A 14,643-nucleotide genomic window follows, 5' to 3' on the forward strand; every position below is an offset into this window, starting at 1 on the left:
CAGTATTCCCCTGTTCTGTTCCTCTACCTCTCTCTGGATCCATGTACAAGTTTCACATGAGCACAATGAAGTGTTCTGGAAACCCATTCCCCTCAAGGGTATCCGTGGTTTGTTATGATCTACTTGGCATCGTCAAATAAGGCACAAGTAAACATCTTTCTAATATTCTCTGCTCTGAGCCAAGATTTATCTGACATCAGCAATGATATCTCTTATTCCACATCCTCTTCTGTATCTGGCCTGAACCTTTGGCAGCTCCCTGTTGATGTCATGCTGCAACCGTTGCTGGATGACCTTCAGGGGAAAAAAATCACTCACAGGTGATATCAATTATATTGTTCTATAATTTGAGCATTCTCTGGGGTCATCATTCTTTAGAATGAGTACAAATATGGGTTTCTTCCTGTTAGCTGGCCAAGGAGCTGTCTCCCAAATTTCCTGGCATAGACAAGTAAGTGCTTCCAGTGTTTCAATATCATTGATATCACATATAAATAAAATCTTGCTGCAGATCATCCAACAACGGTTTCAGCATGACATCAACAGGGAGCTGCCAGAGGTAGTACATTGCCAGAGCGGCAGTACCTTGTCCAGGAGCTGCCACAGGAGAATGTGTAGCAAGGGGTATCATTGCTGATGTCAGATGATGGATCTTGGCTGAAAGCAGAGAATACCAGAAAGATGTTTACTTGAGTTTTGTTTACTCTGCCAAGACATTAAACTGTGTGGATCATAACAAACCAGGGGTCCTCCTGAGGAGAAGGGAATTCCAGAACACTTCATTGTGCTCATGTGAAACTTGTACGTGGATCAGGAGGCAGTTGTGGGCATACAACAGAACAGCAAGGGGAGTAAAGCAACAAAGTTCCCAGGGAATACCAAAAATAGACTTTGGGGCCAGGGGGTGACACCCCCTCAGACTCCATTGGAAAACACTTCTAAAGGTCAACAACCAGACCTTGAACTATTTATAGGTTTTTCTTATTGTTGTTGCTTTTTTTTCTTTTGTTACTTTGTTTTTCTCTGTCTTTTTTGGTGCAAATTATTATATCTGCATGTCTAGATAAGATAGTTATGATAAAAAATTCTGGAGGAGAAAACAGTGAGACCGATGGTTGGGGGGGAGTTGGGGCAGGGGAGAGAGGGAAGGAAGTGGGTGTTAACAAACCCAGGGACAAGGGAACAACAAATGATATAAAATCGATGGTGAGGAGGGTATAGGATGCCTGATAGGGTTTGATCAAGGACAATGTATCTGAGAAGAATTACTGAAACCCAAATGAAGGGTGAACATGATAGTGGAACAAGAGGAAAGTAAAAGAAAATAGAGGAAAGAACTAGGAGGCAAAGGGCACTTATAGAGGTCTAAATACAGCTATGTACATATGTAAATATATTTATATATGATGATGGGGAAATAGATCTATGTACATGCTATATATTTATAGGTTTAGTATTAAGGTAGCAGATGGACATTGGACCTCTACTCAAGTACTCTCTCAGTGAAAGAACACATTGTTCTATTAACCTGGCATTCCATGATGCTCACCTTCCCCAAACCATCGATGAAGACAAATGGGTGCATAAGCAAATGTGGTGAAGAAAGCTTATCATGCCCGGCTATGAAAAGATATAGCGTCTAGGGTCTTAAAGGCTTGAAGATAAACAAGCGACCATCTAGCTGAGAAACAATAAAGCTCACATGGAAGAAGCACACCAGCCTGTGTGATCATGAGAGGTATCAGGCATCAAAGACCCAGAACAAAAAATCATATTGTGAATGAGAAGGGCAGAGTGGAGACCCAAAGCCCATCTGTAGGCAACTGGAAATTCCGTTACAGAAGGGTCTCGGGGTGCAGTATAGCACCAATGAAACATACAACTTTCCTTTAGTTCTTTAATCCTCCCCCCGCCCCCATCATGACCCCAATTCTACCTTACAAATCTGGCTAGACCAGAGAATACTCATGGTACAGATAAGAGCTGGAAACACAGGGAATCCAGGACAGATAAACCCGTTAGGACCAATATTGAGAGTAGTCATACCAGGAGGGTAAGGAGAAGGAGGGGGGAGATAGAGGGAAGCTATGACAATCACAATGATTTACCTGTAACCCCCTCCCAGGGGGATGGACAATAGAAAAGTGGGTGAAGAGAGACATCGGTCACTGTATGACATGAAATAATAATAATTTATAAATTATCAAGGATTATTGTGGGAGGGAGGGTGGAAGAGGAGGGGGAAAAATGAGAAACCGATACCCAGGGCTTAAGTGGAAAGAAACTGTTTTGAAAATGATGATGGCAACAGATGTACAAATGTGTTCGACACAATGTATGGATATATGGATTGTGATAAGAGTTGTACGAGCCCCCAATAAAATGATTTTTAAAAGAAAAGAAAGATGAAATTGAAATGACAAGTTGAGGGCGGTCAACGGTACGTTTCCTAGGTTTGTAAACTACATCACACAGGTCAAAGCTAACCATTCCATACCTCTAGCCAGCAATCGAACACTTAATGAAGTAATCTTGTCTTGCGACATCTCCTGGAATACTCCTGCTCTCCGTCAGTCAGGACCCAAGGGAGAAGCGCCACACACCCTTGGGGGACTGGGTGGGACCTTCGGTCAGGCACTGATCTTGGGCACCAGAGCTTCCCAGAGCAGGGAAGAAGGAAGAACGTAAATGCACTCAGGTCCCCAGGAGCCAGGGAACCGCCCAACTGAATTGGCAGTGGCTCACCCAAGTTGATGGATTGGAAAAGGAAACGGAAGGATGGGCTGAAGCAAGAGATGCTGCTCCCTAAATGGGAGCTGGACCTTTAAGAAAGGGGCTGGTGGAGGCTGGCTGTCCCACGAACTCAGCAACTGTGGGCCCCGAACCACGCCTCCCCGGAGGAGTGTCCTCGCCGCCGCAGCCGGCCCAGAAACCGGGAGGTGGGTGCGGTAGAGAATCCGCGTTCGCGGAGGGCCCCGGGTCTCCGGCCTGACTCAGGACTGCGGCCAGCAGGGAGGGCGTGTCCTTCAGGGCGCTCCCACCGCAAAGCAGAGGGTGGCGGCTGCTACCGCGTGGGCACCTCGGACAGGGAGGAGCGCGCGTGTGGCTGGAGTCTAAGTGGGAGGCGAGAGGCTGCAGAGTCACCTGCCAGCGATCCCCGGCGCCTTAGCCGCGCACACCGGGCCCAGGGGCGCAGTAGCCAAGGCGGCCCTTGGGTGCGGGGAGGACGGGGAGCGCGCCAGCCAGGGGCGCCCCGCGCGTCCACTTCCTGCTCCCAGCGCGCCGCCTTCCGCGCCCGTTCTGCCGTCGCCCCGAGTGCGGCCACGCCGCCTCAGGTGCCCACCCGGCCGCCCAGGATGGCGGGGCGGCAGGGGCGGGGCGGAGGCTCGGCCTCAACTCGGCCCGGGCGGGCAGGGCCGCGCCAGCCACCGCCCGCCCCGGGCCACGCGCCCGCCCAATTGCGAGCTGTGTCTGCGTTGGCACCTCCTCTTCCCTCCCCGCCCCGCCCCCGCCGCAGGAGGGCCGGGCCCGTCGGGCCGGGGCTGGCGCGTTCTGCGGCGCGGGAGGGTATTTATACGCCAGCCTCCCTCTTCTCGCCAGATTTTCCACTCCAGGCCCGGCCCGGGCGGGGCTGTTTTCCCAAATTGTTTTCCTTCCATTGCACCTGTCTTCCAGATTACCTTCGGGAGCCCGTGGGAGGAGCCGAGAGCGTGACAGAAAATGTGGCTCCGCTTGGCAAAGGCGAGGAAACTTTGTGACGCGGAGGGAAGCGGCTGCCGCGTGTGAGGCGCCCGGCGCCTCGCGGGACAGCTTTGGACTTTGCTTTGGGGTCGGCCGAGCCGTCGGGCCGAGGAGAGGACGCTCGGGCTCCGCGCTCGCTCGCCCGGGCGCGCGCTCCCTTTCGCTGGCCGCGGAAGTCCCTGCAAGGTGTCTTCAGACGTGGAAGGGGTCCGGCCCCGCGGCCGCAAGAGGGGAGGGACGGCACGGGGCGAAGACCGTCCCGGGAGCTCGTCGCCGAGAATTAACTTGGGGTCAAAGTGATGGGAAGCGCGGCCATGGACACCAAGAAGAAGAAGGACGTTGCCAGCCCCGGCGGGAGCGGCGGCAAGAAGAGCTCCGGCTCCAAGAGGCGGTCGCTGCGCGTGCACATCCCGGTGAGTTCGGCTCGCGCCTGCTGCCTCCCTCGCGGTCCCCGCGTGCTTTAGACCGGCGGGTGCTTGCCGCCCTCCTGTCACTCAGGCTGTTCGGTGCAGGGCACCGCGCGGGCCTGGAGCCCGACTTCTGCGGCCAGCAGCCGGTGGCTCTCCTCGGCCGTCGTTTGGGGACGAGGAGGGCGCGAGACGCCGCTGGGACCCCGAAGGCACCCTTGCAGGGGGGCGGTGCGCCGGGTTGTTTTGCTGGTGGCGGACCGGGTGACTGGGGGGGCGGGGGGTGGTAGGGGTGCCGAACCGCAGGCTGGGGACGAATGCTCGGAACGCGCCGATCCTCCGGGGTGGCTGTGTGGTGCCATGGGGCTGCACCCCCCCACCCCCCACCCCGTGCATTTTCTCGCTCGATGTCGCCACGCGGGGGCGGAGGCTTCTCGGCCACCGTTCCGCACCCTGCTGGGGAGCCTGTGCCAGACTTCAGGGGACTTGGGGGCTGAAGGCGCAGGCGTTGGGACTTGGGCAGCGGATCTGTCTGTGGCCAGACTTTTATGCAGCTCAGGCGTGCGTGCGTGCGGGGAGGTGGGCAGCTTCCCTGCAGCTCGCGAGCGAGCGCTGCTCGGCCACAGGTAGTCCCTTGCTCTAGCCCGGTGGTTCTCATCCTTCCTCATGCCGCCACACTGGTGACCCCCCACCATCAAATTATTGTCGTTGCCACTTCATCATTGTCACTTTGCTGCTGTTATGAATCGGGCGACCCCTGTGAGAGGAGGTCGCGACCCACTGGTTGAGAACCGCTGCTCTAGCCCTTGCACTTAGCTCGGGCAGGGTTCCAGGTGGTAGCAATTGTTTGGTAGCTGTTACCTTTATCTGTCAGATCTTCCGCCCTACTAGTTTCTACCCCTGGCCTCTACCACACCCGCACGCATGCTCACGAGTAAGCGTGATTTTTTTTTTAAAGTAAAGTGGGTGTGTACCGTGGATCCCGCCCACAAAGTCAGCAGTTTGACACCACCAGCCGCTCCTCTGGAGAAAGATGGAGCTTTCTACTCTTGTAGAGTTACAATCTGGGAAACCCTGCCCTAAAGGTCCCTGAGTTTCGTTTTTATGAGTGCTTTTAAGCTGCTGCTTGGAACCTCATCAGCACTTCTTCCTCCTGGGTTCATTGAACACACCTCTAACTTTTCGACTTGTGTGTAACTCTTGAACGAAGAAAGGTAGAATCCTGGGGAGGGAGTCCAGGATTTATTTGTGTTATTCAAGGGGCCACGTGGGCTGTCCTCTCCACACAGCGTGGAACACACTGAATGGGGAAGGCTGGGCCCAGGGCTGCTGTGTGGCCGAGATAATGACCCAAATGTGCTTTCGATTTGAAAACTCCCTGTTTTACATTACAAATCGAAGACATATTTTGGCCCTGTTTGTAAATGATGAGTTAGAGGACTCCTACTACATAATTCCATTTAGTAGTAACTGCCTGAGTAACAATTTAACCAATTTCTTCCATTTGTCAAAAGGAGAAATACCCACTTTACATACCTTAAATGGATATTGTGGTATTAAGGTAAAAGAACCCATTTAAAGTTGGCTTGGAAGTTTAGGGTCATGCTTCCATAGGGCATTCCAGTTAATTGGTCTAATAATGTGTTGGAGAGGCTGGTGTTTTCCAACTGCTGACCTTGTGGATCCAGCCCAACATGGAACCACTATGCCACCAGGGAGCCATGGATATGTTCCCTGAAACTATTGGCCCAAGGTAGCAGTGATGCCTGAAGCCAAAAGTATCCTCTGACATCTTCTTTAGCGAAGCACTTGTTCTAGCTTACCTAGTAAAGAATGTTTGCTTGAGCACCGTGTGCTTGTAAGAGCGATCTGTGTATGATCAAGTTGACAACAGCAATTGAAAAGAGTAGAGAGGTGCTTTGGGAAGTGGTGGCTTTTGATGAGTGGGGGATGAACAGCTCGGACAAGGAGGGTGAGCTGGTTCCACAACTGGCAGGACCAGCAACGTCACTGTGTGTCTACTCAACAGCAGCTAAAAATAAAATGCACATAAAAACGTTAAACTCTTTGCCAATTTAAAGTGTTATATGATGATTACATATATACATCAGAGCATTTAATGCAAAAAAAGGCAGTGGAGCTGGGGTTCGGAGAGAATTTTTTTAAATGGCATAGTCATTTGAAAAGCCTTATTATAAATTAATATACATAAGCCAGGCCCCAAATGCCATGTGTGTCTGTTGTATGACAAATCCAGAATTAACAGAAAGGACTAATTGGCCGGGCTATAGCTGGAGGACCATGCTATTATAGTTGAGAAACTCTAGCCACCCTTCCTCGTGTCAGTGAGGACTTTGGCTGCTCTCTTTGTCATTCTTGGCCTGATCCAGACCTCATGGAATGTAGCATTCATTCATTCATTTTCCCTACAGCTGTTCAGTGAATGCTGACATCACCCAGCATCTGGTTGACACTGCAGAAGCAGTGGGGATGAGAGGGACTCGGTCCAACCCTCCCAGAGCTTACAGTGGCTATTGGGGCCGGGCTCATCTACATTAAGTAATTACATGCCATCATTGTGCTAGGCTAGGCATTCTGACAGATGATAGGAATGGTAAGAGGTCATAGGATGACTTGTGCTGGCAGCCCAAGCTCCTAGAAGGGAGAGAAGGGAGAGAGGATGCCAGGCCTAGAAAGAGTGGGTAGGCTGGAGACAGGTAGGAGAAGTAGGTAGTTACTCCCATCAGGGGGCAATTGTGAGCACCCTCTTGGGGGAAGGGCTTGGAAGGCTGCTCCCAGGTTTAATGAAGACACTTTTCTTGAAGAAAAGAGTTTGAGAATCAGAGTATTAGAAAATGGAATGATTCATGTTGTGTGGTCTGAAGCTGCCCTATACTTGTGTAGTTTTCTTTTCTCAACAGCCTTTTAAATTTTATACCATTGGCTAAATTAATGAGACTATCTGTAGAATTACCTTATGCCCCAGGGGGATAACTTACAATGTTCCCTATCATAAAATGAAAATGATATGATAATTATGTCTCTACAGTGAACCATATATAGATATTCATATGTATATGAATGGATTTGGGTACACAATTCTAGCCCCAGTCTAAGAACAATTAGTTCTTATCACATGGCCCTGCTCGGAGCTGACTCATGAAGAGATCACTGAAGATACAGGTGCTATAGCACAGTGTGGTGAAGAAACCAGATGATACCTGGCTATTAGAAAAAATAGCATCTGGAGTTTTAAAGGCTTATCTTGAAAATAAGCATCCATTTAATTGAGGTATCAACTCAGTCCACGTGGAAGAGGCACACCAACCTGTGTGATCCAAGGGTTATATATAATACCATCCAAATCTGAAGGAAGGAACAGTATCAGAGCTTAAATTGTGAACCCCCAGTTTTCAGAAGACTATGGATGACCTTGGAGTCCAAAATCCATTTGCAGGGTCCCCACATGGATCCTCCAAATTCCCTCTGGCCATAGTGAGGGATGCGAGTAGCTCTGCTATCAGAGGGCCTTGTAAGTTTGATTATGGCAGATGTAATTAGGTTAAAATATGATGCCTGAACATTTGAGTTTCCTTTTGACTCAATTCTCAAGTTATTTCAGTTTTTAATATTTTCTGCTTTCGTTGTGATTGGGGTTTTTCTGTTTTGTCTAGTCACTGTTGGGTTTTGTGTATTTGTTTGCTTCCTGTCTGTGTTGTATGATTTCCTGTATATGAAATCCGGGGAAGGTAGAGCTACAGAGACAGTACCTGGATTGTTAATTGCCTACAGGCATGGCAGGGATGGATACGGGAAAATGGGGAGCTAACAATGATGAATATGAGAAGAAATGCTCTCAAGTTTATTGTGGTGATGACTGCACCACAATAATTAATGTAATTGAACGGTTACATTGTATGCGTGAAGTGCATGGCAGTGAAACTATTTTTACAAAGAAAAAAAATGCAGTGCCTGCCACTGAGTCCCCACCCCCTGACGGCCCTGTAGGACAGATTAGAACAGCCCTTCTGGGTTCCCAAGACGGTCACTCTTTCTGGAAGTAGAAAGTCTTATCTTTCTCCTGAGACCAGGTTAAGGAGGACCTATGACCTTATGACAATAAGTATGTCTAGTGCATCATTTGGGACATACTTATCATAACATGTTATTCATTATTTATGTCAAATTCAAATGTTATTGTGTGTCCTGTATTTCATCTGGCGATCTGAGATGGAAGGGCAGGCCAGGGAGTGGAGACTTTTCCCTGAGGCAGTAAGAAGCTATAGCAGACCCTCATGTTCTACCCCATGTGACCATAGCCATCTTAGGTTCACTTGCAGCCTCTCGTACTACTGGTTTCTCACTTGTGTCCTTTCTCTGCTGATGAAGTTCTCTGGGACCGTAGCATCTTATTTTGGACTCTGGAAGTATTCTGGAAGATTATGCCCAGAGGGGAAACTCTCATCCAATGAGAGATGTAGTTGGTGGATAGGCACGCTGGCTTCCCCATTCCTTGGTGAGCCTGTTAGAAGGGTCTGCGGGGTGCTTTAGTTTCCCCTAGCAGGACCACGCCCTGGCTGCCCATGGTGGGAGTCTTCTACACCAGTGGAGGCAGTCTTTCCCCCAATACCTTCAGTACAACTTGTACTTCTTCCTTCATTTTCACTGATTCTGGATCATATACTACCTCCTAAAATGGTTGAATATCAACCTTTTTTTTGCACAGTGACTATAGAGTATTGTAGACCATAGACCACAGAGCATTAAAGACCATCTATTATTCCTTCTTTCTTCTTTTGATCTCCATGCCTCCTTCAAGAGTTTGCTCACCAAAGACTTCTATGTTTTCAATTTGAGGCTTGAGCTTTCCCTTCAGTTCTCTCTTCTTGAGAAATGGTCATTCCTTTGTTTTCTAATTCCAGGTCTTCTCGCTTTTTATTATAATACTTTGTCTTCTAGAGATATCCTTTGAATTATTCTTTTTAGCCCTTTTATTTCATTATTTCTTCCTTTTGCTTTAGCCACTCTGAAGTTTCAGAGGGTCTTCGTACATCCATTTTGGTCTTTTCTGTCTTTTTGTGACCTTTGGCTTTTTTCATGGATGCTGCTGTTGGCTTCATCTCACAACGAGTCTTGACTTCGGTCATTAGTGTGCAATACATCTAATTTAATTTTGATATGGTCTCTAAATTTGTGTGGCATGTATGCAAGATCATAATTTGGCTCTTGGGAATTTGTCTTCATAAATTTCAGCTTGAACTTGCATATGAGCAACTAGTGTGTTCCACATGGTTTTCTACATAGTCAGCCCTTGACCTTGCACTGATATTTTTGAGTTTCTCCATCATCTTTTTCCACAACCACATTCAGTGTGGTTCCTGTGTATGCTATCCAGTGAGAGCCACATATAGTCTCTCTTTATGTTGTTGGGAAAAGGTGTTTCCAATAGGTCATTGTTCCAGCAAAATTCTGCCATGTAATCTCCTGTGTTGTTTCTATCGCCAAGGTCATACGTTCCAGTTACTGATCTTCATTGTTTCCAGTGCTGCTGTTTCAATCCTCAATAATTATCAGTGCCTCTTGATTGAAAAACCATTAAGGGCCTTGCGTTGGGTTGGGTTCTCTGTAGAAAACAAAGTCTGTGGTGGTACAGCATCTAAAGAAAGAAGTTTATTTTAAGAAAAACGGCTCACACAATCACAGAAGCAGTTAAGTCCATTTTAGTGTAAGTCCGTGTGTCAGATATTAAGCTGCAGGCTTTTCCTGACTTCTGTGACTGCCTGGGGCCAGGAAGCAGGAAGCTGAAGGTTGAGTTGAATCAGCAGATCGTAACATAGCAGACTGCTGATAGTTCCCTGGATCAACAGACGATATGGCAGGATGTGACCCAAGTTCAATGACCGGGAGACAGATGTGGTAGAAGCAGAATCCACACCAGCAAGAATAGAGAGAGACTTCTTCACAGTGTCCCATGTTATGGGTATCAAATAAACCACACCTTCAAGTAGATGTCCTCAGCCTGTGACCCACCACTCATATCTTCTTAAGAGTGCAGCCAAGTTGGCCCCAGACCGAACTATCACAGACCTTCAATGCTTGTGTCTGAGGGATCTAATGAAGAGATAGGACCTGAGAGGGACCTAACTAAAAGCTACCCAAAGTGATTGGAAGGATATTTCCCTAGACTGGCTTGGTGGCTGAGTGTAAATGGGAGGAAGCCTAGTGTGAACAGTCAGTACAAATACTGGCACAAATCTAGAGAAAGGGACTGTGGGCCCGAACTGGAATGGCGAAGGGAGGAAGCCAAGGGAAGGCTCGTCCTGAGAAACAGGAGAAGGAAACATCGGTGAGGCTAGCGTCTGATTAAGGAGGGCAGATGGGTATTGCATTGACAGCCTGCTTCTGAAGTGTTGGCATCAAGAGCTGACTCTTGGCAGAAAATGATGAATTCCGTCGTACCCAGGGTGGATGTGAGCTGACAGCAGCACACCCAGGGATAGGACATTTGCTTCCTCGTCCACAGTCAAGGAGTTTGGGCACACTCGGAAGCTGCTCCCAGGGCACAGTCGTCCCTGTGGGTAGGGTTTCAGAGGTGCTCATAGTGATGGTCTTGTTTGTCCTGCCTTAGCAGTGCTTGTCTGGTCTTGTTTGTCCTACCTCAGCAGTGCTTTCATACCCAGTTTATCTCAGCCCCCAGCCCAGGATGTGGCGTTTAAACTGAAGCATGACCAAGGTGTCTGGCCAGTAGATGCCACCCTCCCTCCTGGCTCGGATCATATTTCTTCTAATCCCCTGTCTTTAACCAGCCACGCCACCCCTCCACACACACACCCTTTACCCCACAGCCTCTGCTGTGTGCTGAGGCACCTGAGGGAGGGATTCACTCTAGGGGACACCCTGGGCCAGTGAGTAGGTGGCTAGTAGGAGCTCTAGAATGACTACATACAAGTACCACACGTGGAATTACATTGATGGGTGGAACGGAAATAGGCTTCAGCCCGGATTGCAGGTGGCGTTCTGCTTTGTCGTAGCTCCTTTCTTAGGCTGTTTGGGTGACATTTTGGGTCTTATCCGGGGAAAGGAGATGAAGAAGGAAGATTGAACACAGATTATTTTTTTCTGGGGTTGCTGCAGGCCTTTCAAAGCAGTAAGATGGTCACAGTGTTTAGAATTGTGGTGAGTTGACACCTGGTGTTATCTTCTCACAACCTTTCGCTCCAAGGCAACATGGCATAATAATCAAGGTGGTTGGAATGGTTTTAGAACGCAATTCATTGGCAGCACGACTATGTGTGGCCTTCTGCCAGAGCCCTGCCTGAGCAGCTGTTGCCAGGAACAAGCCGGTTCTTTTCTCCTTAGGTTTTGTTTGTCTGTCTGATAAAAAGCAGCTTCCCTATTGATGCTGAAATCCACCAACCTTGTACATGTATGTTAATTCATGCCTGCTGGTTAATATATTGGAACCCGGTAGTAATGGGTTGCATGTTGGTGACTAACCACAAGGTCAGCAGTTCGAAACCAGCAGCCACTGCATGGGAACAAAGAGGAGGCTTTCTCCTGCCATAATGACGTAGAGTCTTGGAAACTCAGAGGGGCAGTTCTGCTCTGTCCTATAGGGTCACTACAATCAGAATCAACTTGATGGCAGTGAGCGAGCCCGAGGTTGGCATATTGTAGATACTTGGAACAGCTTATAAGCTGGAAGTAGAATGAGAGACCACAACGGGAGAAGGGCCAGGGCAGGAGCTGGTGGGAGGACTGAGGCAGGCCTTCCAGGGTGCACATTCAGTGGAGCAGCCCACTTATTTCTATTGAGTAGGTAGGACGCATGGCCAATAGAGTGCACACGGTGCCGGACCCCTTGGGAGAGATGCTCCAAAAACCCTTCACCATCACTGGAGACAAACCAAAAATAGACCAAAGAGCAGCTGGCCTCCAGGGAAGGATGCAGAGACGTGACTCAGGCTGGACAACCTGTCCCTGCTGGTGTAGACATTTATCTATGAGGTCTCTGGAAGGAAGCCTGACCTGCCAAACAGGAGGCCAGAGCGCTACTAATGGGTCTGTGGCCTGGTCCCAGCTGCTGCCAAGATGCCACCACCCACCCAGCTCTGCTCTGCTGAGGCACTTGCCGAAAGATAGTGTGAGCAGATGTGTGGAGATGAGGAGCTGCTGCCCGGCTCTGACACTAGAGCATCGAATTCAAATTGGACTTATCACCCATCACATCACTGACAATCCCCGACTGAGATCTCAGTAGAGGTTTAATGGAGGCAACAGTTCATTCTGGTTTGACAACCTGAATTCTCACTTGCATTTGACCAACTGGCAGTTTTACAGCAGATATGTTGCAACAGAACCAACATGGTAATGAGATCCCTCACCTGATTGGCTCTGACCTTGGCCTTAGCCTTGGTCTTGGATAAATTGTACCACCAGAGCAAGATCCACTTCATTAAAGATGAGCATAGTCTTTTTCAAACAGAGGCTACAGACCCATTGGAATTAGAATCACCCAGTATTTGTTTATGCAGAAGTAGTGGGTTACTACCAGCAAGGTTAACAGTTTGAAGCTGTCAATCATGCCATAGGAGCAAGGCAACGCTTTCTATTCCCATAAAGAGTTATAGTCTCCAAAACCTACAGGAAAAGTTCTCTGTCTTATTGGATCACTAGATGTCGAAACCGACTTGGTGGTTGTGTTAGTCTGGGTACATCAGAGAAACAAATCTACAAAAACTCATATGCATAAGAGAGCATTTTATATAAAGGGTAAGTGCACATCAAGAAAACATCCTAACCCAGTGCTACCTAAGCCCACAAATCCAACATTAACCCATATGTCTGACACCAATCCACAAAGTCCTCCTCCATCTCACAAAACACACGCAATGACTCCAACTGCAGGAGGAAAGCTGGGTCAGTGAACGTGTGAGCATCTCAGTGCTGGCAGGGGTCTCCACATGGCTGCTCCAGCACCCAGGGCTGCATCGGGGTAGGTCCCCGTGGCTTCTCCATGGGGATGCCTTGCAGAAAGTGAGCCTTGCCAGCTGAAGCAGGGAACTGGCCAAGGCAGCTGCACCCTGGTCCGACGGTCAGAAAGCAAGAGACCCAAGAACTAGAAAGGTGAAGCTCACCGAGCCATTTATCCCCCCACCCTTCAATTAACCCCACATGTGTTTATCAGCCAGGTTGGCACAATAAACTAACTACCTCAGTGACTGTGGGAAGTGGGTCTGGGTTTAATATTTGTTTAAAATAAAAACGGTAGCTCAGACCGACTGAATCTGCATCTTTGGGGATAGAAGCTCACAATTCTGAATGTTTACAAGTTCTCCCAGTGATTCTTCTGCCTCTAGTCAACCAACCCACTTACTTACTGCCTTGGAGTTGATTCTGACTTATAGTGACCATATTGGACAGAGAGCTTGCGAAGACTATTGTGCTGGTGAAGAATATGATGTTGGCAAAGAACGTTAAAAGAACTACGGACTAACAAAAGAACAAAAAATATCTATCTTGGAAGAACTACTGCCATAATGCTCCTTAGAAGCAAGGGTGGCGAGACTTTGTCTCACTGACTTTGGACCTACTATCAGGAAAGACCAGTTCCTGGAGAAGGAATCATACTTGGTAAAGTAGAGGGACAGCTAGAAAGAGGAAGACCTTCGACAAGATGGGATCTTACGCTGGCTGCAACAATGGGCTCAAACAGAAGCACAATTGTGAGGAGGAAGCAAGACTGGGCCATATTTCATTCCGGGGTCACTACGAGTTGGAACCAACTCAATGGCACCCAACAACAACAATATTGGACGGAGTAGAACCACACCCTTGGATTTCCAAGGCTGTCAATCCTTATGGAAGTGGACAATCTCATCTTTCTCCTGTGAAGTGGGCTAGTTGGTTTGAACTGCCAACCTTTGGGTTAGTAGCCACCAAGGTTCCGTCCTCTGCCTATAAAACTCACTGCCATAGAACCAATGCTGACTCATAGCGACCCCTTGTGGGTTTCTGAGACTCTGTTTATGAGAGAAGAAAGCCTAGTAATTCTCCCTCAGAACTGCTGGTGGTCTAGAACTGCCCTCCACATGGATCAGCCCTACACATAACCACTACACTACCAGAGCTCCTCTCCTCTGCCTATTGAACCATAAAAACAATCGGCTTAGGGCTTCCCAGGGTGTCAGATATGATGCAGTTGACTCTGGCTCATGGAATGTCAGAGTAACACTCTGGTCTCTCGTGTTGTTCAATTGCTAATCTTTTAGAAGGAGACCTTTCTTCTTAGGTATCAGACTTGAACCTCCCATCTTCTGGTTAAGCATGTTCACCATGTCCATCAGGGAAATAGTGACATTTTCTTCTACCTCCATGAGGTATATTCTATTTATCCATGAATCTACCTACTTCCCTTTTTCAGCTGTCCTGGAGAAGAGGGACAGAGTTTTCGGTATTTTGGTGTCCTAATGAAGAGGATAGCACAGGCTGTTCT

At 48.5% G+C, this 14,643-nt stretch overlaps 1 protein-coding gene across 1 annotated transcript in view; it reads left to right on the forward strand.

Moving 5' to 3' along the window:
• Positions 1–3,626: 3,626 nt before the first annotated feature.
• The window catches only part of PRKAG2 (protein kinase AMP-activated non-catalytic subunit gamma 2), a 305,092-nt gene continuing 294,075 nt past the window's right edge, over positions 3,627–14,643 (forward strand). Inside the window, exon 1 of the mRNA XM_075550213.1 lies at positions 3,627–4,154. Within this exon, the coding sequence (XP_075406328.1) occupies positions 4,041–4,154 (114 nt within the window). The 5' untranslated portion in view covers positions 3,627–4,040. The remainder of the gene's footprint in view (positions 4,155–14,643) is intronic.

The sequence above is a fragment of the Tenrec ecaudatus genome, chromosome 5, assembly GCF_050624435.1.
Source record: "Tenrec ecaudatus isolate mTenEca1 chromosome 5, mTenEca1.hap1, whole genome shotgun sequence".
In the NCBI taxonomy this organism is placed as follows: domain Eukaryota; kingdom Metazoa; phylum Chordata; class Mammalia; order Afrosoricida; family Tenrecidae; genus Tenrec; species Tenrec ecaudatus.